The sequence below is a fragment of the Anomaloglossus baeobatrachus genome, chromosome 1, assembly GCF_048569485.1.
Source record: "Anomaloglossus baeobatrachus isolate aAnoBae1 chromosome 1, aAnoBae1.hap1, whole genome shotgun sequence".
Taxonomy (NCBI): domain Eukaryota; kingdom Metazoa; phylum Chordata; class Amphibia; order Anura; family Aromobatidae; genus Anomaloglossus; species Anomaloglossus baeobatrachus.
The window spans coordinates 612,841,506-612,868,816 of NC_134353.1; the positions used below are offsets into that span (position 1 = coordinate 612,841,506).

The 27,311-nt window shown below is 42.8% G+C and overlaps 1 protein-coding gene across 5 annotated transcripts in view; it reads left to right on the top strand.

The window, feature by feature from the left end:
• The window catches only part of AOPEP (aminopeptidase O (putative)), a 670,220-nt gene that overhangs the window by 339,464 nt on the left and 303,445 nt on the right, over positions 1 to 27,311 (top strand). For all 5 annotated transcript variants that reach the window (XR_012724789.1, XM_075318588.1, XM_075318578.1 and 2 more), the window contains 2 exons: positions 2,872 to 2,974; positions 5,823 to 5,930. Coding sequence is in view for 4 of the 5 variants with exons in the window: in XM_075318588.1 (XP_075174703.1) it covers positions 2,872 to 2,974; positions 5,823 to 5,930 (211 nt within the window). In the remaining variant the exon portion in view is untranslated. The remainder of the gene's footprint in view (positions 1 to 2,871; positions 2,975 to 5,822; positions 5,931 to 27,311) is intronic.

Consider the following 27,311-nt stretch of genomic DNA (forward strand, 5'->3'; position numbering starts at 1 on the left):
GCTCCGGACCATCCGGCAGTACTATAGGGAAAAGATACCCGGACGGGCTCCCACAAGAGGGCAGCGGCACCAAGAGACTTGTTTTACCTTGTTGTCAGAGTCTGCTTTGCGGTTGCATCATCACCAAAACTGCCTGAGTGAGTACATGGTCCTCACCTGCTTCCAACTAGCCCTGCACTGCCCTAAACCAGCATTCCCACCATCCAGAGTCCCGAGGCCTCCCCCGCACGTTGAGGGAACGTCATCTGTCTGCCCCGCTCCATCTTCCCTGGGTACTCCCATTGGTAGCGGCGGTACTCCCCTTACCGCGAACCACGGGTGGCGTCACAAACTCTTATCCCTTGTAAATACATGACTTCTGTCTGCGGACTCCTGGATTTTTTCTGTTTTCCTGCGGCTTCAAGTATCTCTGCTACCTGTCTGCAGTCTCTAGGACATTTCCTGTTTGCCTGCAGCTTCCGGAATCTCTGCTACCTGTCTGCAGGCTCCAGGATGTCTCCTGTCTGCCTGCAACTTACAGTACCTGTTGCGACTGAACTCCTACACACTCACGGGTATGGATAAACCAGGGGAGATGTAAAAACGTAAATCCAGAGTTCCCAAAACAGTCTAACACTTGCCCTAGACCTGACTCTGATTTGTCCCTGCCTGGCAGCAGAGGTTTGCAACCTAAGATCACATAATGGCATTCCCACTCATTGAAGACTGATCCTGACTATTCTTAACTGCACCCTAAGCTATAACCTGTGTAACACAAAAACATCAAAAATCATAAATGAAGTACAGATGGTGAGACCCAAAGCTAGGAACATGCAATCGCAATCAGGCTGGAACGGTGGATTAAAATAAACCAAAATGAGAACACAATATGTAGAAACCCTCCCAAACCTATATGAAACAAAATAGGACATAACTGGGAAGGGATTCACGCAAACAAACTGCAGTTAATAGCAATGTCTCAGTAAGAAAATCTTTATAGAGGAGCTTAAACTCCATCCATCCAGAAAAATAGCCAGCACTAAGGCATTAGAGTAGTGAGTATAAATAGCCTCTACCAATACGTCATTGGGCAAATCAAGCGAGAAAGTGCACACACCTGAATAGAAATGAAAGAGGTAAACAGAGAATAAGAAAGAAAGACAAGAGATCTTTCAGCAGTTGGACCAACACAAAGCAGGCTGAGGTCCAACCAAGAGGGAAATCGAACAGCAACCAGAGGTCACCAGTTCAAACCCTGGAATGGAGCTATGATAGTACCTCTGCTTCTGGTCTACTGTCTTCCTGTGGCTTCCAGTATCTGATAGTGGCTTCCTTTATGCATGTGACTTGCAATTACCTCTATTACCATCATCCTGTCTGCATGTGGCCTCCAATACCTTTGCGTTTGGCTTTATGTTTGCCTGCAGCTTCCATTACCACTGCTTCCAGCCTCCTGTCTGCAGTTTCAAGTTCCTTTGCTTCCAGCCTCCTCTCTGCCTTTAATTTCTTGTACTTGACTCCTGTCTGCTTGCAGAATCCAGTACCTCTGCTACCAGTCTCCAATCTGTCTGAGGCCTCCAGCACCTGTGCTACCCATTTGTGCATGCATAACCTGTCTGCTGCACAGACGCTCATGTGCCCACCCAGACCTTAGATTTGGAGGATCCACCTCACCAGGTGAGCCAAACATCAATCAAGAAGGAGGAAGTGGTGCTGATCAGGGAATAGAGCTGAAGTGACAAAGGCTTCAGATCTACAGTCTAATTTGCATATGAATTTAAATGCTGATTTATCAGTAACGAAATTACATACAGGCCATGTAAAGCTGTTGCTAGAATTGTCTTTGAAAGAGCTACATGCACATATAAATAGTTTGAAGGGTGAACTCATGCTGACAGATTCCCTTTAAGTGTATTTTAATGTCCAAAATTGGCAAACAGGTGAAAATATTATATACTGTATATTTGATCAACTAAGTAACACCTATTTTTATAACTATGTAGTAGTAAATAAAAAAAAAATGTACAATTAAATTAGATACATATGTTCTCCAGGTTCTAATACATAAAGAGACTGAAATCATAATAATACAAATCTTGGAAAGATTACGTTGTGTACCAGATCTGCAATATTGTTTTACTTCCTAAATAGGGTTCTTTCCTGAAGTTAACCCCTTCTCTTGCAATTAGCTGACCTCTCCTGGTCCAGCTCTCTGGAGAAGAACTGTTATTGCTGAGGGAAGTTGTATGAATTTTGTATATTACAACAAATCATGTGTATGTTCTTAAAATGTAGTTATTTTTGCCATTCATGTTGCTAAATATTGTTCTAAGAAACTTTTTCAATGCTTTTCTTTTTTCTAATCTATTGCTCCCTTATCAGCTGCATAGAGTAGGAAAGAAAAGAGCCAATCTTTCTGACAACATTTAAATCAATACTTGTAATGGAATAGCTGGGCCCTGAGCTTTAGTCATTGTCGTGATTTGGGATTCATCCAGGTTAGACATCTTGTATCCTGCTGCAGCATTACATTTTAGAACAAGACGTTTTTGAAGTATTAATTTAAATTTATAATAGTTTAAATATTAGGTTTTTTAATATTAAATTTTTCTTGATAAGAGTTTTGGGAGTATTGTAAACCAGCATTGTGTTTTTTCAAATACAAATCCACTAACGGCCTTTAGGGTATGTACACGTTTAGTATTTGTCGCAATTTTGCCATCAGTTGGATGAAAATGAAATTCAGAAACAGGTGCAGAAATTTTAAATTAACATTCAATGCAATACTAAGCACTGGATGATAATAGTAGATTTCATGGGTTTTTTTTTAGTATTTGACAGTTTTTTTATATTTTACATTGATCATTGTGTTTATATTTGTCACATTGTTAGACCACAAGGAGAATCGACTGGTGAAGTCAGTGAGTCAGGATCTACCATGGTACGACACGGATTAAATGCAGATAAAACTTTCATGCAGGTGCATTACCTAAAGGTTAGTAGTTAAATATTTATTTTTATTAATATGTGTAAATCTTCTACATACACAATTTGGCCAAATTTATATGGACACTTGAACATCACATTTATTTGAGCTCATAGGACATTACAGTCCAAAAATCATAGATGGCATTGTAGATTGCGCTTTTTGTCAGCAGAAAGTAATCAAAACATATATTTTTGGCCCCTTTTTTTTAACAAAAGGAATCAGTCAAGCTCAAACAGGAAAAAGCCATTTTAAAACTGTCTCCACAAAGTTTTGAAATGTCTAAAATGTGTTGTAAATCTAAAATTTGCTGTCACTGGAAATAAAGTGCCTAGGACAAACCCTGAAAACTAGTGATGATCGAGCAATACGAGCTTTCTGTGACATGGGAATTTGACAGTATCCCTTCGTTAGATTCAAAGTGGTAATATACCATACCGGCCCAAGCCTCTCGATTTCTTCATTGATATGAGGCATCAGATATGCTTTGAAGACCCATTCTCCATCCGGTTTCAGTACAAGGACTATCACGCTGGACCCGCCACTCTTGGATTCCTCAATGACTTCTAGATTCAGCGTTTGCTTCATCTTGTTGTAGATCAACTCTTGCCGGATCTCAGGAATCCTGTAGGGCTTAAAGTTCACCTGCACATGGAGCCCCATCAGAACCTCGTGTTCTATAATCCTGGGCACACTTAGACAATTCCAAGAACAGGTCACTGTTCTACTGAAGCAACTCTTGGCACTGCTGTTTTTGGGCCTTCAACAGCAATTCCGCCACTGTGACATCTTCAATGTCAGCTTCCGGCTTTACCACCAAACATGAAGTTTCCAAGAGTACTTTGTCTTTCCATGGCTTGATAAGATTGATGTAGTAGACTTGCTAGGTCGTCCGTCTTCTGGATGATGAACATTGTAGTTCTCCTCTACAAGTTTCTCTAACACTGCATAAGGGCCCTGCCAATTTGCTAGAAACTTACTCTAAACTGTCAGAATTAGCATGAGCACTCTGTCCCCAGGGCTGAATTACGTTACACTGGCTCACTTGCATGAGCCTCTTGCACCTGGAGGAGATGTTCCGTTATGATGGGCATTACCTTCGCCATCCTCTCCTGCATCTGGGCGATGTGCTCAATGACACTCCGGAGAGGGTGTAACTTTGGCATCCCAGGTCTCCTTTGCGATATATAAGAGAACTCGAGGATGTTGGCTGTACAAGAGTTCAAATGGAGAGAAGCCAGTAGAGGTTTGTGGAAGCTCCTGAATAGAAAACAGTAGATATGGGAGCAGAGAGTCCCAATCTGGCCATCGTTTTCAATGAGCCTCTTAATCATACTTTTTAAAGTCTTGTTAAATCTCTCCACAAGGGTGTCTGTCTGCAGGTGGTAAACAGATGTCTTATCTGGAGGGCCTTATACAATTCCCTCATCAGCTTGCTCATAAATGGTGTCCTTTGGTTGTTTAGGATCTCATTTGGTAGTCCTGTCAAAGATGTGTTCCAATTCATGGACTATACTTCTTGTGCATGAGTTTCTCAGGGGGACCACTTCTGGGTACAATGTTGCATAATCGAAGACAACCAATATATACTGATGCTTATTAGTAGACTTTACTAGTGTACCCTCTAAGTCCATGGCAGTTTGATAAAATGAGACTTCTATTATGGGTATCGGCACTAGGGGACTGTGGAAGTGAGAAGTTGGAGCGGTTAGCTGGCAGGTAGGACAAGACCTACAATTATTCAAAATCTTGCAGTGGCATCCGGGCCAATAGAACTTCCAAATGATTTACTGTTGAGTTTTCTCCAACCCAAGATGGCCACCCAAGTCATGTGAATGGGCCAAGTCCAGCACCCTTTGACTGTAGGGCCCTGGTAGTAACAGCTGCTTAACTGTTTCTTCTCTTACCTTGGTAACCCAGTACAATAAGTCCCCACTCATCATAAAATGATGAAGACAGCAATCAGCTGTTGAAACACATAGTGGCCATTAGAGGGTTTTTAAACTAAATAAAAGGTTTGTAATTTAAATTCCTCCCTGTCTTCCTGTTCCCTAGCACTCCTATCTAACCGCTACTAAGTTATTTTCACATACATTATCCCCTTGAGGGATTAACGGCAGGAGCAGCTCTGGGAGCGGTGAGTTTTTACAACAATTACCAGGACCCACGGTTGCTGTGACATCGGGTTGCTCTGACTGCATAGGACCTGCGGTGACACACTTCCAGGTGCTCACGGTCACGTGACCAACCCGGAAGGACTCGCTCCACTCTGTTCCCTGGGATTTCAGACAGCTCCAGGCATCAGCGGGACCCCGTGGATGCTTTACTGCAACAACCAGGGTTGTGTACGGGTGCACAACCATTTGAGGTGAGCAGCCTCTGGGCAATACCATAATCCCCCTCCCCACTGGGTGATACTCAGCGCACCTCCCTTCTCCTTTGTTACTTAATCATGTAGGGAGTAGACAAACATTGGTATGGGAACCCAAAGTCATCATGATGATGTCTGGGTTACCAAGCTGTACGAAGCCTTTTAGACCAATCTAGAAGCAAGGTCTAAATATCCAAATGCAGTTCCGAAGAATTAGAACACATACCACCTTATATGTATACTTTATGCTTTCCTATTTTCTTTTGTCCGAAATGCCAATAGCAATGCCACTATTTGATAATGTTTCTTTTTTGCATGTTCTTGTACTAGTAATTAGTAATATATCAATGTGCACCCTGTGTATGACTGAATGTTCGTTCAGATTACCATCCATTTGTTTTGTTGCCTACATTATACCCTATTATTCATTTATGCATCCTGCATTACTTTCTGGAATAACAACTTTATTTGCATTTTCATTTATAGGGTTATTTTCTACTACGATATCTTGCAAATACAATAGGTGCAGATACTTATTTTTCATTTCTGAGAAGATTCGTAAATCAATTTCATGGACAATTGATACTTTCCCAAGTAAGTTTAAAAAGTAATGCAATCTTTAATATGAAGGTACAACTTAACTGCTAAATCAATCAATCAATCAAGATATGGGACAGCTTGAAAAGTAGGAAGAGAAAAAAGGGTTCAGCACTCTTCATAGAATAGAAGAAAGCTAATATTACAATTTCAAAACATTTTTTATCACTACATAATGGTGTTGTTTTCTATTGTTCTTCCTTTCTAGATATAAAAAAAAAATCATTGTTGTCCAAATGGAAACGTTGGTTAATTTGGTGGCTTTTTGGAGGGTATTTTTTTATAAACACTTCCCAGTTTGTTTCAAGTTCTATCATGTATATTTATTATTTCCAGTAATTTATTTGCTCCTTCTATTTTTAAATTACCGTTATAATTTGTGAACAGTGTTGATAAATGGGTCATTCCACATCAAGTGGACCAGTTTTAAAAATCGTCCCCACTCGACCTTCTCCGATTTTGTTGAAAATTTATAAGGATGTACATGTATGTTTGAAAAGAGGTTCTGTAAATTTTTAGGGCCAGATCTCAAATACATTGGGCACTGTTGACCTTTCACTGGAGGTTCCACCAAGCCTGCGGCTTCAGCTAACAGGATTTTGCAAACTTTGGCACATAGCCATTAGAGTTCTATACTGGCTATGATACTGAAATTTGGCATACTAGCTCAACTTCTGCTGCTAAACAAGATAAAATTATTACCGGCTATGACAAAACAATATTTCGGCCGCAATTTTGTGTCAAAGTAGCTTGTAAAACGCCTCGCATAAAATTTATGCCTAACTTTGCCCATATATAACTCAAGACCAAAAAACAATAGTAACTGGTGCTTTGCTCTGTACACCAAACATCTACATGACTTTGCATTGCTGCAATATCACGGTCAAAGCATATGTATTTGTGGAAATATTCACACCCACATATGATGACAAACTTTAAAAAACCGAATTTTACCTATTTTTAGGTCAAATTTCTCAAAAAGGGTACCCCTAAAATATATTAATTTTGATATCATTAGAAAGAGCACATTTTTCTCTACAAGGATCATTGTTTTTTTTTTTTGGAGTCTCTCAGTTTAAGAAAAGAAAAATGCCACTGAACTTGGTGTTATTTATTAATACGCAATGAATGGTAACTGCACTATTCAAACCCTTGCGTTGGTCCATGGTGGTTATACCACAACCAATTCCCTAAGAATTGGTATTATAATCCTATTAAGAATTGTAATAATGCTGTCTTTCGAGAATTTGCAGCCCTATCGCCTAGGAGCCATGGCCGATAGCCGTGCAAGGCCAGCCGCAGGTGGTCTCTTTATCGCAGGTTCCGAAGCCTGAGGGTGGGTGTCTTTGCCTAGGATCCCAAGCCTAATATTGGGTATCTTTTGTTGGTTCCCAAGCCATAATGTTCAGTATAAGTGGTCTGGAATGGTTGCTGAATTTGCAACATAATCGGTTCAGAGAAGCTGTATTGTCGGCCCATTGCTGTTGCAGCTGGTGCAGGAATTATTGCAATGATTGACTGCTCGGGAATCCAGCATATATGATTTCTCACAGGCCAGTGAAAGAAGCTAGCTGGTCCATGAGGATACATAAAATGTATTAATGCATCATGGTCGTCGACTGAAATTTCAGAAATATTTCCAATCCACCAGTTCCTATCGTAAATGCAGGCAATGTATTGCCCTGGCGGCAGGTTTGCAATTGGCACAAAAGGCATTTCTGATCTGACAGATCTATCTACATGGGCAATGAAAGATGATGGGTCATTTGATACCCTTGAATGCGAATCTTTTTGTCATCAAGTGGCACAAACTGGTGATTTTCTCTTGTTCCAGAAATTGTATGTCCATCTTTGAGCCTTTCCTCTTGAACTACCCCTATTTCGTCATTTTTTTCTTTTGGAACAAAAAAAAACAACCTGATTCCATGCAGTTGCTCGTTGCAAAAGTTCAATAAATCCACCGGGGTCAGTATTTGGTTTTCAGTTGGGCGTTGAAGACTGGCACGAGCTGCCAACCTCTTCGCTGTCCCTCCAATCCCATCACAGGGCGACTTTCCATGACTGGTACCAAAAAAATTCCATTCAGCGCTGATATTGAAATCAGCATTGGGGTGGCACAAGTTGAGAACATTTTTGAAATTTTTGTACTGGGCTGCAGATCCATCGCTGAAGTAGTGGATATGACGAATCCCATAGATGAGAGTCTTGAGATACTTCACAATTACTGTTTAGGCCTCTGCCACACTCACGTGAAAATCACGCACGTGCCGAGAGACATGTATTTCCCCTGTGTGTTGCGTGCAGGTAAGTACGTGTCTCTGGTACGTGCGGGCCACATGTGTTCTACATGTGCTATCCACGATAGCACACGTAGAACCGGTAATTTACATACTCACGTGGTCCTTCCTGCTGTCTGCACTCCTGTCCGTGGTGCTGATCTTCGGTCTCCAGCCCTCCCGTCTCTGCCGCTGCTACCGCTGCCAGACAGTGAAGTGAATATTAAATGAGAATAATGAGCGGCGGTCGGCAGCAAGAGGCAGCAGCGGCAGAGACAGGAGGGCTGGAGAAGGTGAGTAAATGTTTTTTTTTTTTTTAACTGACACGTGTGTTTTCTCTGGCGCGTGTCACACGGGACCGCATCCACACTACACCCGTGTGATACGGGTGCGGGCCGTGTGACACCCGTGCTGCCGGAGAAAACACAGACATGTCAGCGCTTAGAAAAACGCATACACGTACAAACGCACACGGACACACGTTCCGTGTGGTTTTACGTGTGTGTGCCTGTTACAATAGGTTAGCATTGCTGAACGTGTCTCCATGCCGCCGGTACGTGCAAAAAATGACAAACACGTGCCGGCGGCACGGATGTGTGTCGCAGGCCTAAGAAAGTGTGGACTGCAACTGTGTCATGTTGTGAGCAATCACTGATTAGTTATTATTAGTTATTATTATTATTCAATAACTTTCCATAAATAAAAAGGTTTATAGGTTTTTGATTATAATAGACATTGCTAGCAACAATACAACTCTGTAACGTGATAAGAATCTGAAAATGAAAAACAAAATCAATGCATTACGCGCATAAATAAGACCATGTTCAGTGGCATTTTTCTTTGTTTTGGGTAAAACAGTAAAATACTTTCATAAAACACTATTTATGGTATTTATGAAATCCTAATGACTTACAGTACAGACCAAAGGTTTGGACACACCTTCTCATCTCTAGAACAACTGTTAAGAGGAGACTTTGTGCAGCAGGCCTTCATGGTAAAATAGCTGCTAGGAAGCCACTGCTAAGGACAGGCAACAAGCAGAAGAGACTTGTTTGGGCGAAAGAACACAAGGAATGGACATTAGACCAGTGGAAATCTGTGCTTTGGTCTGATGAGTCCAAATTTGAGATCTTTGGATCCAACCACCATGTCTTTGTAGAAAAGGTGAATGGATAGACTCTACATGCCTGGTTCCCATCGTGAAACATGGAGGAGGAGGTGTGATGGTGTGGGGGTGCGTTGCTGGTGACACTGTTGGGGATTTATTCAAAATTGAAGGCATACAGAACCAGCATGCCTACCACAGCATCTTGCAGCAGCGTTATATTCCATCCAGTTTGGATCATCAGTTATTTTTCAACAGGACAATGACCCCAAACACACCTCCAGGCTGTGTAAGGGCTATTTGACTAAGAAGGAGAGTGATGGGGTGCTATGCCAGATGACCTGGTCTCCACAGTCACCAGACCTGAACCCAATCGAGATGGTTTGGGGTGAGCTGGACCGCAGAGTGAAGACAAAAGGGCCAACAAGTGCTAAGCATCTCTGGGAACTCCTTCAAGACTGTTGGAAAAACATTTCCGGTGACTACCTCTTGAAGCTCATCAAGAGAATGCCAAGAGTGTGCAAAGTAGTAATGAAAGCAAAAGGTGGCTACTTTGAAGAACCTAGAATATAAGACATATTTTCATTTGTTTCACACTTTTTTAAGTATTTCATTCCACATGTTTTAATTCATAGTTTTGATGCCTTCAATATGAATCTACAATTTTCAGAGTCCTGAAAATAAAGAAAAAACTTTGAATGAGAAGGTGTGTCCAAACTTTTGGTCTGTACTGTATATAATAGAGTTAACAAAATTTAAGCCAAAAGATGAACAATATAATAAAAAAACACAAAAAAAAAGAAACTGTAGAATTGCTTTTTACGTTTATCCCTACAAAAAAAACAAAACAAACAATGGTTTTATTATTAATACCAAAATAATTTTTTTACAAAATAGAAGTTAGCGCAGAAAAAAAACCCCAAGTCTACATCAATGGGAAAGTGAGATGCTTATAGAACTTAAAATGGTCTAAATTTTTTTACTATAGATTAGGCTATGATGCAAAGATAATAAAACAATACAAATTATCTCTAAATACTTAGCATTGCCATAATCCTACCAACCCATAAAAGAGGGTGACTTCTCGATTAAGGGGTGCTTCACACATAGCGAGATCGCTACCGAAATCGCTGCTACGGCACGGTTTTTGTGACGCAGCAGTGACCTCATTAGCGATCTCGCTGTGTGTGACACTGAGCAGCGATCTGGCCCCTGCTGCGAGATCGCTGCTCGTTACACACAGCCCTGGTTCGTTTTCTTCAAAGGCGCTCTCCCGCTGTGACACACAGATCGCTGTGTGTGACAGAGAGAGAGCGACGAAATGAAGCGAGCAGTTAGCAGGAGTCGGCATCTGGCAGCTGCGGTAAGCTGTAACCAGGGTAAACATCGGGTAACCAAGGTGGTTACCCGATATTTACCTTAGTTACCAGCCTCCGCAGCTCTCACGCTGCCTGTGCTGCCGGCTCCGGCTCTCTGCACATGTAGCTGCTGTACACATCGGGTTAATTAACCTGATGTGTACTGTAGCTAGGAGAGCAAGGAGTCAGCGCTAAGCAGTGTGCGCGGCTCCCTGCTCTCTGCACATGTAGCGATGTTATGATCGCTGCTGCGTTGCTGTGTTTGACAGCTAAGCAGCGATCATAACAGTGACTTACCAGGTCGCTGTTACGTCACAGAAAATAGTGACGTAACAGCGACGTCGTTGTCGCTGTCGCTTAGTGTGAAGCACCCCTAACTCCTAAATGACTTATGACGTTCTATGCACATCATGAGTCGTCTCCCTCCCATTTTATGCTGGCTCGGCATGTGAGCCTGCATCTTTTCCCTATAGATGAAGGCGGAATTATTCAGCTTTCATCCACATCTACAGACTGCCGGTGGAGCCACATTCTGCCCGTGGGTGTTCACCTGTTAAATACTGCAGTTAATCTCTGTCTGATAGCAGCATTTATGCTCGCTGGCAGGGTGGCTTCAGAACATCGTTTAAATGTCTCAGGTTTGCAAAGATAGGCTATCTGCACAGTCTTTTTGCAGCGTTTTTGGAGCAGAAAACAGAAGATATGAAAAGGATGTGTATGTAGCATTTCTATTTAGTTTCTGGTGCGTTTCTACTCCAAAAACTACTTGAAAACGTCCTTTGCACGTAGCCAAACAGTGGTTAAAAGAAGTGACCTTATAATTCTTTAGGTGTTTTCCGCTCTGTAATGCTCTATATTTTACAATACCAGTCAGTGGGAAGGCCCAAAAGAAGCCTGGAAGATGCTCAGGTGCTTCTGAGGATACTAGAGTCTTTACTTTAAAAACTGCTATCAGTTTCTTTTTTGTTGGAGGGAGTTAAAAAAAAAAAAAAAAAAAAAAAAGTCTGGAAAACGCTAGTAATAAAAACAACACAAAAAATGAAAAAAAAAAAAAAACCACTAAAAAATGGTGAATAAGAGTTTTGGAAATATTTAAGAAGCACTTATGTAAAAGACGCTTCGCATGTCTACTTAAAAAATAAATAAATAAAAATACATTTAACATTAAAACCTGATTTAAATAACAGGTCATTACGTGATGACATTCTGTTTAAAGAACCGAGTTATTGTTTTAAGCGTTTTCTCTTGAACTCCATGTATGGGGATTTTCTTCCATAAGGACTGCTTTTCGGACAGGTCATATATACACTGTAGTATTGGATGCAGTATGCCACCTGTACAAAATCCAAGGCACTATAGGTACTGTAGGGTATATGCACTTCTATGGCAGCCCTATTAGAGCTCTTTACAAAATAGAGCCACAGTAACACGTGTTTGGAGTCTAAGAGATTTTCAAACAAGGTTTTCATTGACGTGGCTGCATTTTGCGAACTCTCCTTTTATCAATGTTGTCTGAACATGCAGTAGGATGTGTACTCATGTTTTTAGTATGTCATCAAAAATGTCTTTATCCCTAAATAAACACTTCTCAGTTATCACATCTTTTCTTCTGTACGCTTGCACCTGGAATATCTCATCTTTTAATTTCAGTCCACAGCAAGTGTGAAATGAAGACATTTTTATTGTTTTTTATACAATTATGGAGGCAGATGTTTTGTCTGAGCAGCAAACAACAATTTCAAGATTTTCTTTACAGCAGCAACATAGACATAAGAACACTAATTTACAGTTCATAAAATGACTTATTGATTGCAAAGGGACAGTGTTGTAGGCATGCTCTGTGACATGTTGAGGTGACTGTGCACGGCGGGGAAAGGGGTGAACTATGACATATTGTCCATAATGTGATTGTCTGTCATCTATCTCCATCTTTAAAAAAATTGTAGGGTCTTAGGGGCAGCATTTCTCCTTCTCGAGAGTACCAAGCTTGTGTAAGGAAACTTGTAAGCCATGCAATGTTGCTCTGGGAATTTATTTATGCCTATATCATCTTCAGAAATGAAGAGGACTGGCACTTTAGTATCACCTGTTGGAAGTAGCAATCCTAAATGTTAATATTAACCTATTAAAGATCCTTTCTAAGTGACAAGATAAAAAGCCAAACCAGACACTCCATATGCAGACACGGGTTTTGGGATGTTTCCCCTCATCAGTGCAAAACAGGAAATCTGATATGTCTAGGTGAGACGCCTAAGGAATAGAGTTGAGCGCGGTTCTAGGTTCGAGGTTCTCCAGTTCTAGGCTCGAGTGATTTTGGGGGCTGTTCGAGATCGAACTAGAACTCGAGCTTTTTGCAAAAGCTCGATAGTTCTAGATACGTTCGAGAACGGTTCTAGCAGCAAAAAGCAGGGCTTTTTACAGCTATAGTGTGCAGGAGCCATCGCTGGCAGCCTGCCAGAAGCTGGTAACCAAGATAAACATCGGGTATCCAAGCAAAGCGCTTTGGTTAGTAACCCGATGTTTATCTTAGTTACGTGCAGGAAGCCCACACTTCCCGCTCAGCTCACTCCGCCCCCTCCTGCCCGCGGCATGTACACATACATACATACACACACACACACACACACACGGTCCCGCTCGGCTTACCTGCGGTGATGAAGTCCCGCCATCCCGACCTCAGCGCTGTCACTGTCCTCCATGGCCGCCGCTTGTCACATCACCTCTCGCTTCCGACCCGAGACTGACTAGCGGTGACGTCACGGGCCTCTCGCGGTACTTGGTGTGAAGGCGCCGGTCATTGAACTCAGTGACAGGGGCTGTCAGTGTGCTGGAGATCAGCGCAGGTAATGTACCTCGCTGACAGCAGCACTTGTCATCCCCTGCAGTGACCTGGGCTGACCCATTGATGTTAGCTCAGGTCACTGCACTGCTCTCCCAGCCAATGGGGAACATCCTGCTCTTCATTGACTGGGACAGTGTGGATCGTCATGGCAACCCCTTGGATTACACCAGACCTGGATTTGTTTTTCTTTCTAATAAATTGGTTAAAGAGGGAATGTTTTGGGGAGTGTTTTTTCAAATAAAAATGTGTTTGTCGTCTATTTTTTTTTATTACTGACTGGGTTGGTGATGTCAGGTATCTGATAGACGCCTGACCTCAACAACCCCAGGGCTTGATGCCAGGTGACATTACACATCTGGTATTAACCCCATATATTACCCCGTTTGCCACCGCACCAGGGCGCGGGATGAGCTGGGGCGAAGCACCAGGATTGGCGCATCTAATGGATGCGCCACTTCTGGGGCGGCTGCGGCCTGCTATTTTTCGGCTTGGGAGAGTCCAATAACCATGGACCTCCTTAGTCTGAGAATATCAGACCCCAGCTGTCTGCTTTACCTTGGCTGGGGATCCAATTTTGGGGGGACCCCTATGTGGTTTTTTTTTTTAAATTATTTATTTAATTTAAAATAACAGCGTGGGGTGCCCTCAGTTTTGGATTACCAGCCAAGGTGAGGTTGCCAGCTGTGGCCTGCAGGCTGCAGCCGTCTGCTTTACCCTAGCTGGCTACAAAAATAGGGGGAACCCTACGTCATTTTTTTTCATTTTTTTGGCTAAATACAAAGCTAAGCACCCCTTAGTGCCACATGAAAGGCACAAAAGGGTGCAAAATTACAAAATGCAGGAGAGTGGGACATTATGTGTCTTTCTGCCATTATAATGACAAAAAAAACTGATATGAAGTGCACAAGCACAAGAAAATCACCAGAGCGCTCTACGCTGTGAAAAGCAGTAGAAAATGGCACTGGAGTGAACATGTGACCGCCTCATGTAGGATGAAGCTATGGATCCTGGGTAAATTTATGCATTTACCCTCATTCAGTTTTTTTGCAGTACACAAAAAAAACGGAAGGCACACGGATGACAAACAGATGACATACGGACCGTCTACGGAACGGAAACGGATGCCACACGGATGCACCCGTGAAAAAAAACGGACTGTTTTTTGCAGACCACAAAAATGGATCGGTCGTGTTAATGTAGCCTTATTCTGATCTGCCGTTTATAAACAGCAGGCAGAAATAAGTGAATAATGCCCCCCAGCGTCAGAAAATCTCCGGGGTTTCAGGGCTAGCTGAGAACCTGGAGATCATGATTCAGGACGGTTTTTCCGGTCCCCGCTCACGTGATCACAGGTATACACCGTACACCGATGATCACGTTACAGTAAATGACAGCGCCGGTAAAATCTCCCATCTGGCATGAACAAACACTTCACTTCTCCACTTTTTCTCCACTTTTTCTCCACTTTTTCTCACTTTTTCTCCACTTTTTCTCCACTTTTTCTCCACTTTTTCTACATTTTTTCTACACTTTCTCCACTTTTTCTCCACTTTTTCTCCACTTTTTCTCCACTTTTTCTCCACTTTTTCTCCATTTTTTCTCCACTTTTTCTCCACTTTTTCTCCACTTTTTCTACATTTTTTCTCCACTTTTTCTCCACTTTTTCTACATTTTTTCTACATTTTTTCTCCATTTTTTCTCCACTTTTTCTCCATTTTTTCTCCACTTTTTCTCAATTTTTCTCCACTTTTTCTCCATTTTTTCTCCACTTTTTCTCCACCTTTTCTCCACCTTTTCTCCACTTTTTCTCCACTTTTTCTCCACTTTTTCTCCACTTTTTCTCCATTTTTTCTCCATTTTTTCTCCACCTTTTCTCCACTTTTTCTCCACTTTTTCTCCACTTTTTCTCCACTTTTTCTCCACTTTTTCTCCATTTTTTCTCCATTTTTTCTCCACTTTTTCTCCACTTTTTCTCCACTTTTTCTCCACTTTTTCTCCGTTCTTTTTCTCCGTTCTTTTTCTATGGTCGGTCTACCCATTAGCTCTGCCATGCATAGTGTAGCTCTACACCTACTGCACATGTTACTTTATTATTGACATCTCTTTCGTACCAGAGCTGTCTAAGCCTACTCTGACCCCATATTTGTCATTACTATATTGTCCTTGTACTGTATTATGACATTTGTATCATGTGTTTCATTTCTTGCTGTGTTGCAATTTTTTTGCTGCATCCCAATTGTACCTCTACATTGTTCGAGTTTATGTTATTGTTCTCTCACTCTTATGTGATACTGATTATTGTCATTTTTCATGATTACATGCAGATAAGTCCAATCTGATGAAGGATCAGGCCGAAACGTCATTTGTAACTTGTTTTGGACAAAAACATATATGCTTATGAAAAATTTTTTTTTCTTAATACGGACCAATAAAGAGTGATTTTGCATTACTATCCGTTGTGACTTACTGACTTAGTCTGGGAGATTTAGAGTGCCGAGGTTACTCACTAATTTTATCTATTATTACCTCTGAGCACCTATATACCAGTGAGCAGAGCTTCCTCTACAGTAGTTCTCCTGATTAGGCATGCCCTTACCTCATGAGCAGGGCATTGCAGCTTTGGTAGCAACCATTACGACATGGACTCTGCTGCTGTGGACCCGGGGAGAGTGAGTGCAGATTCATTGCACCCACACTCCTCACATGAAGGGTCCGCACTCCTAGAAAATGGGGGATATGTTCCCCGAGTGTCTCCCCCCCATATTCTAGACGGTCCAGAGTCGTCGTGGGACCCCTTTATTTTTTTTCTTACAATAAATTGGTGAAAGAGGAAATGTTTTGGGGACTGTTTTTTCAAATAAATTTCTTTTGTCGATTTTTTGTTTTTGTTAGTACTGACAGTTTATGATGTTGGGTATCTAATAGACGCCATGACTTCACAAACTGCTGGGCTTGATCTCAGGTGACTTTACAGCTAGTATCAACCCGATTTATTACCCCGTTTGCCACTGCACCAGGGCACGGGATGAGCTGGGGTGAAGCGCCAGGATTGGCGCATCTAGTGGATGCGCCACGTCTGGGGTGCCTGCGGCCTGCTATTTTTAGGCTGTGAAGGCCCAATAACTATGGACCTTCCCACCCTGAGAATACCAGACCACAGCTGTCCGCTTTACCTTGGCTGGTGATCCAATTTGTAGGGGACCCTACTTTTTTTGTGTAATTATTAATATTTATAAAATAATTATAAAAAAAGAGCCTGGGGGGACCTCCACATTGGATCCCCAACCACGGTAAAGCTGCCAGCTGTGGTTTTCAGGCTACAGACGTCTGCTTTACCCTAGCTGGCTATCAAAAATGGGGGGACCCAACGTCATTTTTTTTTTAACTATTTTTTAAATAGTGATGTCCAGCAATCAAAATACAGGGAAGCCCATTTTGTTTTTAGTTATTTAAATAAATAATTAAAAAAAATATATGGGCTCCCGCTGCATTTTTTGTATTGCTAGCTAAGGGTAATCTAAGCAGCTACTGGCTGCTAACCCCCACTGCTTGGTGTTACCTTCACTGGCAATGGAAAATCCAGGGAAGCATTTTTTAATTTTTTGGCCAAAAAACTACAAAAAAAGGACGTGAGCTTCGCCATATTTTTGTATGCTAGCCAGGTATAGCAGGCAGGTGCTGGAAGAGTTGGATACAGCGCCAGAAGATGGCGCTTCTATGAAAGTGCCATTTTCTGAGGCGGCTGCAGACTGCAATTCACAGCAGTGGGGCCCAGAAAGCTCAGGCCAACCTGTGCTGCGTATTCCAATCCCCAGCTGCCTAGATGTACCTGGCTGGACACAAAAATGGAGCGAAGCCTACGTCATTTGTTTTCTAATTATTTCATGAAATTCATGAAATAATAAAAAAAGGGCTTCCCTTTATTTTTGGTTCCCAGCCGGGTACAAATAGGCAACTGGGGGTTGGGGGCAGCCGTACCTGCCTGCTGTACCTGGCTAGCATACAAAAATATGGCGAAGCCCACATAATTTTTTCAGCAAAAAACTTCTGCATACAGTCCTGGATGGAAAAAGGAGGGGAGCCAGCACTGCTTATGAATGGCTTGCAACAATGAAGAAATAAAAAGTGTAATATTCACAAATTCGTTCCTACTGTAAAAATTCAATGAGATTTTTTGCAAATGATTGATCAATGATTTGAGCCCCCCTGCCCCGTCACGGCAAATCTCTATAGGGGGGTCCCTAACGCTATATTATAAATTATTATGTACCATAAGGTCTCATATAATGAGCAGGACCATATGAAGACACCACTTACCTGAGACATGTCTGAACCGCTCCCATGCTGCCAGGACTGACAACCACGAATAAAGGCATCCCAGGTGCCAGTGTGTGTGGCAGAACCACACACACCAGCACAATGTCAATACTAGCCCTCACAGTGCCAGACCAGCAAACATGGATGAGGGCGGAACAAGGTTCAGGCAGGTGGTGTTTAAATAATGATGCCTTGGAGCAGGAGGCGGTGGCTGTGTGTGAACAAGCACCAAACTGAATTTTGATGGCTACAGAAGGAATTTGCAAACCACACTGGGCGTGCACGGCATGGTGGCGGTCGACCACCTGACCAGTAAACGAAAAAGGAGGGGAGCCAGCACTGCTTATGAATGGCTTGCAACAATGAAGAAATAAAAAGTGTAATATTCACAAATTCGTTCCTACTGTAAAAATTCAATGAGATTTTTTGCAAATGATTGATCAATGATTTGAGCCCCCCTGCCCCGTCACGGCAAATCTCTATAGGGGGGTCCCTAACGCTATATTATAAGTTATTATGTACCATAAGGTCTCATATAATGAGCAGGACCATATGAAGACACCACTTACCTGAGATATGTCTGAACCGCTCCCATGCTGCCAGGACTGACAACCACGAATACTGGTCAGGTGGTCGACCGCCACCATGCCGTGCACGCCCAGTGTGGTTTTGCAAATTCCTTCTGTCGCCATCAAAATTCAGTCTGGTGCTTGTTCACACACAGTCACCGCCTCCTGCTCCAAGGCATCATTATTTAAACACCACCTGCCTGAACCTTGTTCCGCCTTCATCCATGTTTGCTGGTCTGGCACTGTGAGGGCCAGTCCTGACATTGTGCTGGTGTGTGTGGTTCTGCCACACACGCTGGCACCTGGGTTGCCTTTATTCGCGGTTGTCAGTCCTAGTAGCATGGGAGCGGTTCAGACATGTCTCAGGTAAGTGGTGTTTTCATATGGTCCTGCTCATTATATGAGACCTTATGGTACATAATAATTTATAATATAGCGTTAGGGACCCCCCTATAGAGATTTGCCGTGACGGGGCAGGGGGGCTCAAATCATTGATCAATCATTTGCAAAAAATCTCATTGAATTGTTACAGTAGGAATGAATTTGTGAATATTACACTTTTTATTTCTTCATTGTTGCAAGCCATTCATAAGCAGTGCTGGCTCCCCTCCTTTTTCGTAGTCCTGGATGGAGTATGCTGAGTATGCTGAGCCTTGTAGTTCTGCAGCTGCTGTGTGTCTGTATGGAGAAGAGCAGACAGCAGCTGCAGAACTACAAGGCTCAGCATACTCCATCCAGGACTGTATGCAGAAGTTTTTTGCCCACCAAAAAAATGACGTGGGCTTCGCCATATTTTTGTATGCTAGCCAGGTACAGCATGCAGCTACGGGCTGCCTCCAACCCCCAGTTGCCTATTTGTACCCGGCTGGGAACCAAAAATATAGGGAAGCCCTTTTTTTTTTAATTATTTCACTTATTTCATGAAATAATTAAAAAACAAATGACGTGGGCTTCGCCCCATTTTTGTGTCCAGCCGGGTACAACTAGGCAGCTGGGGATTGGAATCCGCAGCACAGGTTGGCCTGAGCTTTCTGGGCCCCACTGCTGTGAATTGCAGTCCGCAGCCGTCCCAGAAAATGGCGCTCTCATAGAAGCGCCATCATCTGGCGCTGTATCCAACTCTTCCAACAGCCCTGGAGCCGGGTGGCTTGTTGGGTAATCATGAGTTAATACTGGCTTTGTTTTACTAGCCAGTATTAAGCCAGAGATTCTTAATGTCAGGCACGTTTGACCCGGCCATTAAGAATCTCCAATAAAGGGTTAAAAAAAAGACACCACACAGAGAAAAAATACTTTAATAGAAATAAATACACAGACACATTAGAGACTCCATCTTTATTACCCCCTGTCAGCCCAATAAATCCCCAATAAACCAGCGCTGATAAGAGGTTTTTAATAGAGGCTTAAATTATAAGCAGCAATTTCAGCGTTCCAAGTGCCTTTAAATGAATTTGAAGAAACTGCACTTCAGGATTGTAGTGAGGATTGTAGTGAGGATGAGGTGCCCCAGCCCATTACTTGATGGGCTGGGGCACCTCATCCTCACTACAATCCTCACTAGTGTAGTAGTAGTGACGATTGAAGTGAGGATGAGGTGCACCAGCCCATCATGGGCTGGGGCACCTCATCCTCACTACAATCCTCACTAGTGTAGTAGTAGTGACGATTGTAGTGAGGATGAGGTGCACCAGCCCATCATGGGCTGGGGCACCTCATCCTCACTACAATCCTCACTAGTGTAGTAGTAGTGACGATTGTAGTGAGGATGAGGTGCACCAGCCCATCATGGGCTGGGGCACCTCATCCTCACTACAATCCTCACTAGTGTAGTAGTAGTGACGATTGTAGTGAGGATGAGGTGCACCAGCCCATCATGGGCTGGGGCACCTCATCCTCACTACAATCCTCACTAGTGTAGTAGTAGTGACGATTGTAGTGAGGATGAGGTGCACCAGCCCATCATGGGCTGGGGCACCTCATCCTCACTACAATCTTCACTACAATCGGGAAGCAGCATGCAGCCTTCACTCCGTGAGTGATCAGTGCTGCTAGCGGTAACAGCGGTAACGCTGACAGACGCGTTACCATTGCAATGGTGCTCCCGGAGCCGCGGTTAGCGGTGACGTCACCGCTAACTGCGTTGCTATGGCAACGGTGATCTCCGTTAATGACCGGCTGTGTCAGCCGGTCCCTAACGGAACGGGGAGTCGACCGTGTGCTAGAGCATATCGCCGGTACACGGCGATACACAAATGTGCACCGTGTACCGGAGAGATGCACTCGCAGGTCCTACATGACGTGTCATAGTCATGTGACCAGTCTGTAGCCAATGAGATAATAGCCACGTGACTGGTCACATGGCTATTTTGACGTCACGATAGGTCCTGCTTCTCTGCTGGCAGTGCCGGTCACCGGGAGGATTCAGCGATCATCGGATGGAATAGCGGCAGGAGACAGAGTGCAGGAGGGATCGCGGGGACCGGTAAGTGTTATGGCAATGTTTATTAACTGTTTGTGTACATTTATCATGCATTTTTATGTGTTTGTGATTGCCTCCCATTATAGCCTATTGGTTCTAGTTCGGTTCGTCGAACGTTCGACGAACCGAACTCGAACGGGACCCCCGTTCGGCGAACCGACCTCGAGCCGAACCGCGACCGGTTCGCTCATCTCTACTAAGGAAGAAAGCTTATCGTTGAGGAGAATGCCAAGTTAGCAGGAGACTGGACCTCGGGTTAATTTAGGAGTGAGCACCTTGCATATTAAAAGCCCTGTTTCTTCCAAACAACCATCCCCTCTTCCTATAGTGAACAGAAAATGTCAATCCTGGCCACAAAGGATCAACTATTCAGGCTTTGAAGCTCAGAGTCCCAGGAACTGATGCGTTGAAAAGCCTATGATCCAATATTAATCAGAAGAAGCTTTGGCCTGGCCTGTGTCAGTGGTGCGGTGTGGCCTGGAGTCATGGGGCTCAGCATTGCAGCATGGGTGTGATGAGACACCAGGTCACCTACCCTGCCGGTGCACCATCACTATGGCGGTGGTTGGCACACGATGCCGCACTTTTAAGGCTTTAAATAGGTTAGGGACCCACTCAGAGGTTCGCCGTGACATGTCAAGGGCTCCATATTGCCTAGCGGCATTAGATCGAACTATGATTTTTGGATGTGCGGGTCATGTCTTTTTCTCCAGCTATGTTGAGATGCATTGAGCATCTGTGATGTAACTTCTGACTTCCAGACAGTCAGAATATGGGCACAAGATGGCGTCATGGGACCGAAGGGGCATCGGTAGAGTATGAAAACATAGGAAGGTGAATATAAGAAATGGAGCGAAGGGCTTACATTTAAAGTGCCACTACAGAGGTGAGAAAAACCAAAATGCTGTAGTGGTGCTTTAGCTTTCTTAGGCATGACCAGTATTCTTAGCAGTCAGAACTGCACCAATCAGATAATGAAGACATATCTTATGGTTGGCTGAAGGGGTTTTCCAGTTTAGACAAATTATCACCTACCAAATGCTGGGACATCATGTATGTCTACGAGCTGAGATCCCCTGTCACCTTCCTAGCACAAGGCTTCTTTATAGTGCCCTCTAAGACCCAGATACAACTGCTGCCTCCGCTCTATGGACTAAAGACTGCTTTCCACGCAGCGACATCATTAGCGATGTCGCTTGTGAAAGCACCCGCCCCCGTCGTTTGTGTGTCACGGGCAAATCGCTGCCCGTGGCGAACAATATTGCTAGACCCCGTCACACGGACTTACCTTCCCAGCGACTTCACTGTGGCCGGCGAACTGCCTCTTTTCTAAGGAGGCGGTTCGTGCGGCGTCACAGCGACGTCACACGGCAGGCGTCCAATAGGAGCAGAGAGGCGGAGAGCAGCCGCATGAAAAACACGCCCACCTCGTTACCAGAGGACGCAGGTACGGTGTTATTTGTCGTTCCTGGGGTGTCACACATAGCGATGGATGCTGCCTCAGGAACAACAAACAACCTGCGTCCACAACGACCAACGAGATTTTGAAAATGAACGATGTTTCAACGATCAACGATTAAATGAGTTTTTTTGATCGTTACACTCGCTCGTAGGTGTTACACGCAATGACGTCACTAACAAGGCCGGATGTGTGTCACAAATTCCGTAACCCCAACGACATCTCGTTAGCGATGTCGTTGCATGTAAATGGGCCTTAAGAGTACTTGGTTTTACCCATTGTTGGGCTATTCAATCCAGTCCAGCTCTAATAATATATTTAGTTACTCTACTCATATGCAAATCAAGTAATACTCTTTTTAGTTTCAAGAATGATTTGGGAGTAATAAAGTATGAAAAACTTGTTTTTACTAAGACATTCTATTTTTATTCTAACGTTAAGCACTTGTTATTCTGCCAAGGGGTTAATGCCGGGTCCAAATGTTTCTGTTTATAGGCTTTGGCTTGAAAAGTAAGAGACTTTCTTCATTTTTTGCCTTGGCTCAGTAAGAAAGGCTTAGCACACGTGATTACCTGGCAGCGCTGTTCATTTTCCAACATTTAAAATAGTTTGAAAAAATAAAACTTTGTGAGAATAGAGGCAGGAACCAAACTAGTGTGCAGAGCTTCTACCTCTATCTCCAGCTTTTCTTTGGCTTTGCTTTTTATTGTAAAGGCAGGGCCGCGGCTTTCAGTTTAATAAGTTGGCAGGAAGAATCCTGATATTTTAAGACACCGAGTCTCTCAAGTCTCCAACACCTTGTTAAAACATCTTACCGCATAAAACCAGACCCTCTGATATAGATAACATCCTTATTATGTGATGCCACATTTTAACAAAAACCAACTTCAAATAATGATGCCGGACAAAGCTAATCTTACTAAGGGAATGTATTATATTCACCTAAAATATGTATGATCTGGCTTTTGGATGTGGGATTAACATCATCATCCATGTATATAATTGTTAAAGGGAATGTCCAATCACAAAATATTGATTGCCTGTCTTGCTTCTATCAGAATAATAAGAGCTGTTCTGCAGTACCCGGCAGAAGCCACTAAATATTGAAAGCTGAGCTAATCTGTCATTAAGTTTTGCATCCTCATGTAAGAGCAGCATAATGAAGAGGCAGAGATCCTGATTCCAGGGATGTCACTTACTGAGCTGTTTGCTGTTATTTTCATAAGATCAATGTTTTCTCTGCTGCAGATATACAGAGCTCATGAATATGCTGGACTGCCTGGTAGCACGCCAAGTAGTCCTCTAATGATGATCTACTGCTGACTAAAGAGATCCTGTCAGGTCCAATATGCAGCCAGAACCACGAGCAGTTCTGGGTGTATATTGCTAATCCCTGCCTAACCATCCCTGTATACACTAGCAGAGATAAAGGGATTTTTAGAAGTATTTCTAAAGATCTTTTATCGTATGCTAATGGGCGAGGGGACTAGTCCCAAGCGTCTTGCTTCCCTGACTAGTCGGCCCCATTAGCATGTTAGTATGTCCTTGTGGGTGTCCTATCATGCTAATGAATGTGCAGCGTCAGAGGATGATCTCACTCACTTCACCGCCGCCATTGCTGCCCGACGCTGGATTTCGTCTAAATGCGCATGACCCCAGACTTTCGGTCATGCGCACTACTTTAGTTTGAAGCCAGTACGCATACACCCGGCTTCATAGTGCGCATGACTCAAACTCCAGAGTCATGCGCACTGAGCCGAAATCCAGTGTCGGGCGGCGGAGAGGTGAGTGAGATCATTCTCTGACGCTGCGCATTCATTAGCATGATGGGGCATACTAACATACTAATGGGGCCAACTAGCAAGAGAAGCAACTCCCTTGGGACTAGTCCCTGCACTCATTCGCATGCAATAAAAGCTCTTTAGATCCCTTTAGCTATGCTACCAGATGCAGGGACGGTTAGGCAGGGATTCGCAATATGCACCCAGAACTGCTCGTGGATCTGGGTGCATATTGGACCTGACAGGTTCACTTTAAAGGGGTGATTTTATAAAAACTACACTAAGAAACCCAGCAAGTGACACATCACTGGAGTCAGGATCTCTGTCCCTAGGTTCTGCTGCTCTCAGATTAGATGGCAAAAACCTGCTGACAGATTCCCTTTAATTCAATAAAAATTTCACCATATGCCATCCAGATCCTTTGCAGTTAATAGATTTTTATTCCTTTTTTATATGTATTCATTATATAGTATTATTCCCTTTTTCCCTATGACATGCACAAATATTTAATAAGAACCTGTCACCGTTCCTGACATTTTTGTTTTAGAACGTGTGTTAAATAAAAATTCTTAAAAATCTTTTCTAGGATCTCTGCATTGTGTTTTTTTTCTCTGTTACTCCTCCTAAAAATTTGTGAATAAATTGCAACTGGGCGGCAGCATTTTTATATTTACAAAGGGGCGTGTCTCCATACATCATTACTCATTGGACACTGTCATAGTAGGTGGAGACACACCCTCAACATAGTAACACTCAGTTGTTAATTTACTTAAGGTCCCGTTACACGCAACGACATATCTAACGATATATCGCCGGGGTCACGGATCCGGTATCGTTAGCGACGTCGTTGCGTGTGACACCAACGAGCGACTGTTAACGATGGAAAATACTCAACAAATCGTCCATCGTTGACATGTTGTTCATTTTGAAAAAATCGTTGATTGTTGAGGTCGCAGATTGTTCGTCGTTCCCGAGGCAGCACACATCGCTACTAGTGACACCTCGGGAATGACGAACTACAGCTTGCCTGCGGCCACCGGCAATGAGGAAGGAGGTGGGCAGGATGTTACGGACGCTCATCTCTGCCCCTCCGCTTCTATTGGGTGGCCGCTTAGTGATGCCGTTGTGACGCCGCACAAACCGCCCCCTTAGAAAGAAGGCGGTTCGCTGGCCACAGCGACGTCGCTAGGCAGGTAAGTCCGTGTGACGGCTCTGAACGATATTGTGCGCCATGGGCAGCGATTTGCCCCTGACGCACAAACGACGGGGGCGGGTATGCTCACTAGCGATATTACAGCATGTGACGGGGCCTTTATACATTTCTAGGAAGAATAAGATGAATGACACACAACAAACTTCAAAAACAAAAGAAAACATGCTCCAGAATTGTTGCATTACGGGCTAAAAAGATATTTAAAAAGAACAGCAAGTCACCTTTAAGGGAGGCTGATAAACATGTCTGTGTATTTTTTGGTGTAGGAGGAAGCCCACCTCAATGTGGGGAGAACATGCGGAATTTATGCAGATATTGCTTTATTTTCCAAACCATGAACACAAAGAAGCAAGGTTTTAACGAGTGCTACCACCTATGTATACATCAGACACATGACGATGGTTGGAAAGGAGGATATTAATATTTAACTGGAAAGCATTTTGATTCGCAGCAGATTTTTGGAATTTATTAAAAATTGTATTTGCATTGAAATATACCAAGCTGAAGGATTACAAGCTGAGCTTTTCTTCTCATTTGGAATAGACTTTGTATTTTGTTTGAGAAGATGCAATATAAGGGAGTGGTTACATATTATAGTGCATTTGTGTGGATGGAACGTAGAATCTTCCCACTCTGTGTATATACTGGGTTTTAAGTGGTGCTTTGGTTTTTCTCTAGATGTGACCTGCAGGTGCAAAGGAAATGACTTCAGATGTAATACATTAATCAATTGCATTTATTTTTTTCATTTAAATTGTATGGCATGTTTCTAATTTTAGGTCCTGCTTGTATGGTATAAATTCTACTCTGGGGCCACAAGCGGGAGGCTTCAAAAACACACATGCTCCATTCTCTGCCCTCTCAATAGTTTCTTTGTTGCTTCTTTTTCAGGTTTATAATAAGTAGAATTAATTATCTGATTATATGTGAAATACAAATAAGTGTCAATGGTTTATTTCAGTAGTGAACCCAGTTTATGTTTTTGTAGGGTTTGTGGAAAATAATGGAACCCATGGGAGGATTTAACTTGGCTATAGACTTCCATAAGATTTGAGATGTGGTATTCATAAATATCACCTTTTTATGTTTTTATAATGAAAACTAATAATAATTGCCACCTAAAGAAAATAGAGTGGAAAAGCAGTTTGTCTATATTGCTTGAGTATTATATGGAAGTTTAACCTCTTATATACCACTATATCTACAGCATTCACATACAGTACATACACCATACATATGTGTATATTACATTTGTTAATAAACAGAAAATAAAAAAATTTAGACTACTTTCCTACTTTTCAATTTCTCTGTTTTTGAAGATACAAAAGAATGGGTGATTTAAACTTATATATATATGTACAGTTAGGTCCAGAAATATTTGGACAGTGACACAATTTTCGCGAGTTGGGCTCTGCATGCCACCACATTGGATTTGAAATGAAACCTCTACAACAGAATTCAAGTGCAGATTGTAACGTTTAATTTGAAGGTTTGAACAAAAATATCGGATAGAAATTGTAGGAATTGTACACATTTCTTTACAAACACTCCACATTTTAGGAGGTCAAAAGTAATTGGACAAATAAACCAAACCCAAACAAAATATTTTTATTTTCAATATTTTGTTGCAAATCCTTTGGAGGCAATCACTGCCTTAAGTCTGGAACCCATGAACATCACCAAATGCTGGGTTTCCTCCTTCTTAATGCTTTGCCAGGCCTTTACAGCCGCAGCCTTCAGGTCTTGCTTGTTTGTGGGTCTTTCCGTCTTAAGTCTGGATTTGAGCAAGGGAAATGCATGCTCAATTGGGTTAAGATCTGGTGATTGACTTGGCCCTTGCAGAATGTTCCACTTTTTTTGCACTCATGAACTCCTGGGTAGCTTTGGTTGTATGCTTGGGGTCATTGTCCATCTGTACTATGAAGCGCCGTCCGATCAACTTTGCGGCATTTGGCTGAATCTGGGCTGAAAGTATATCC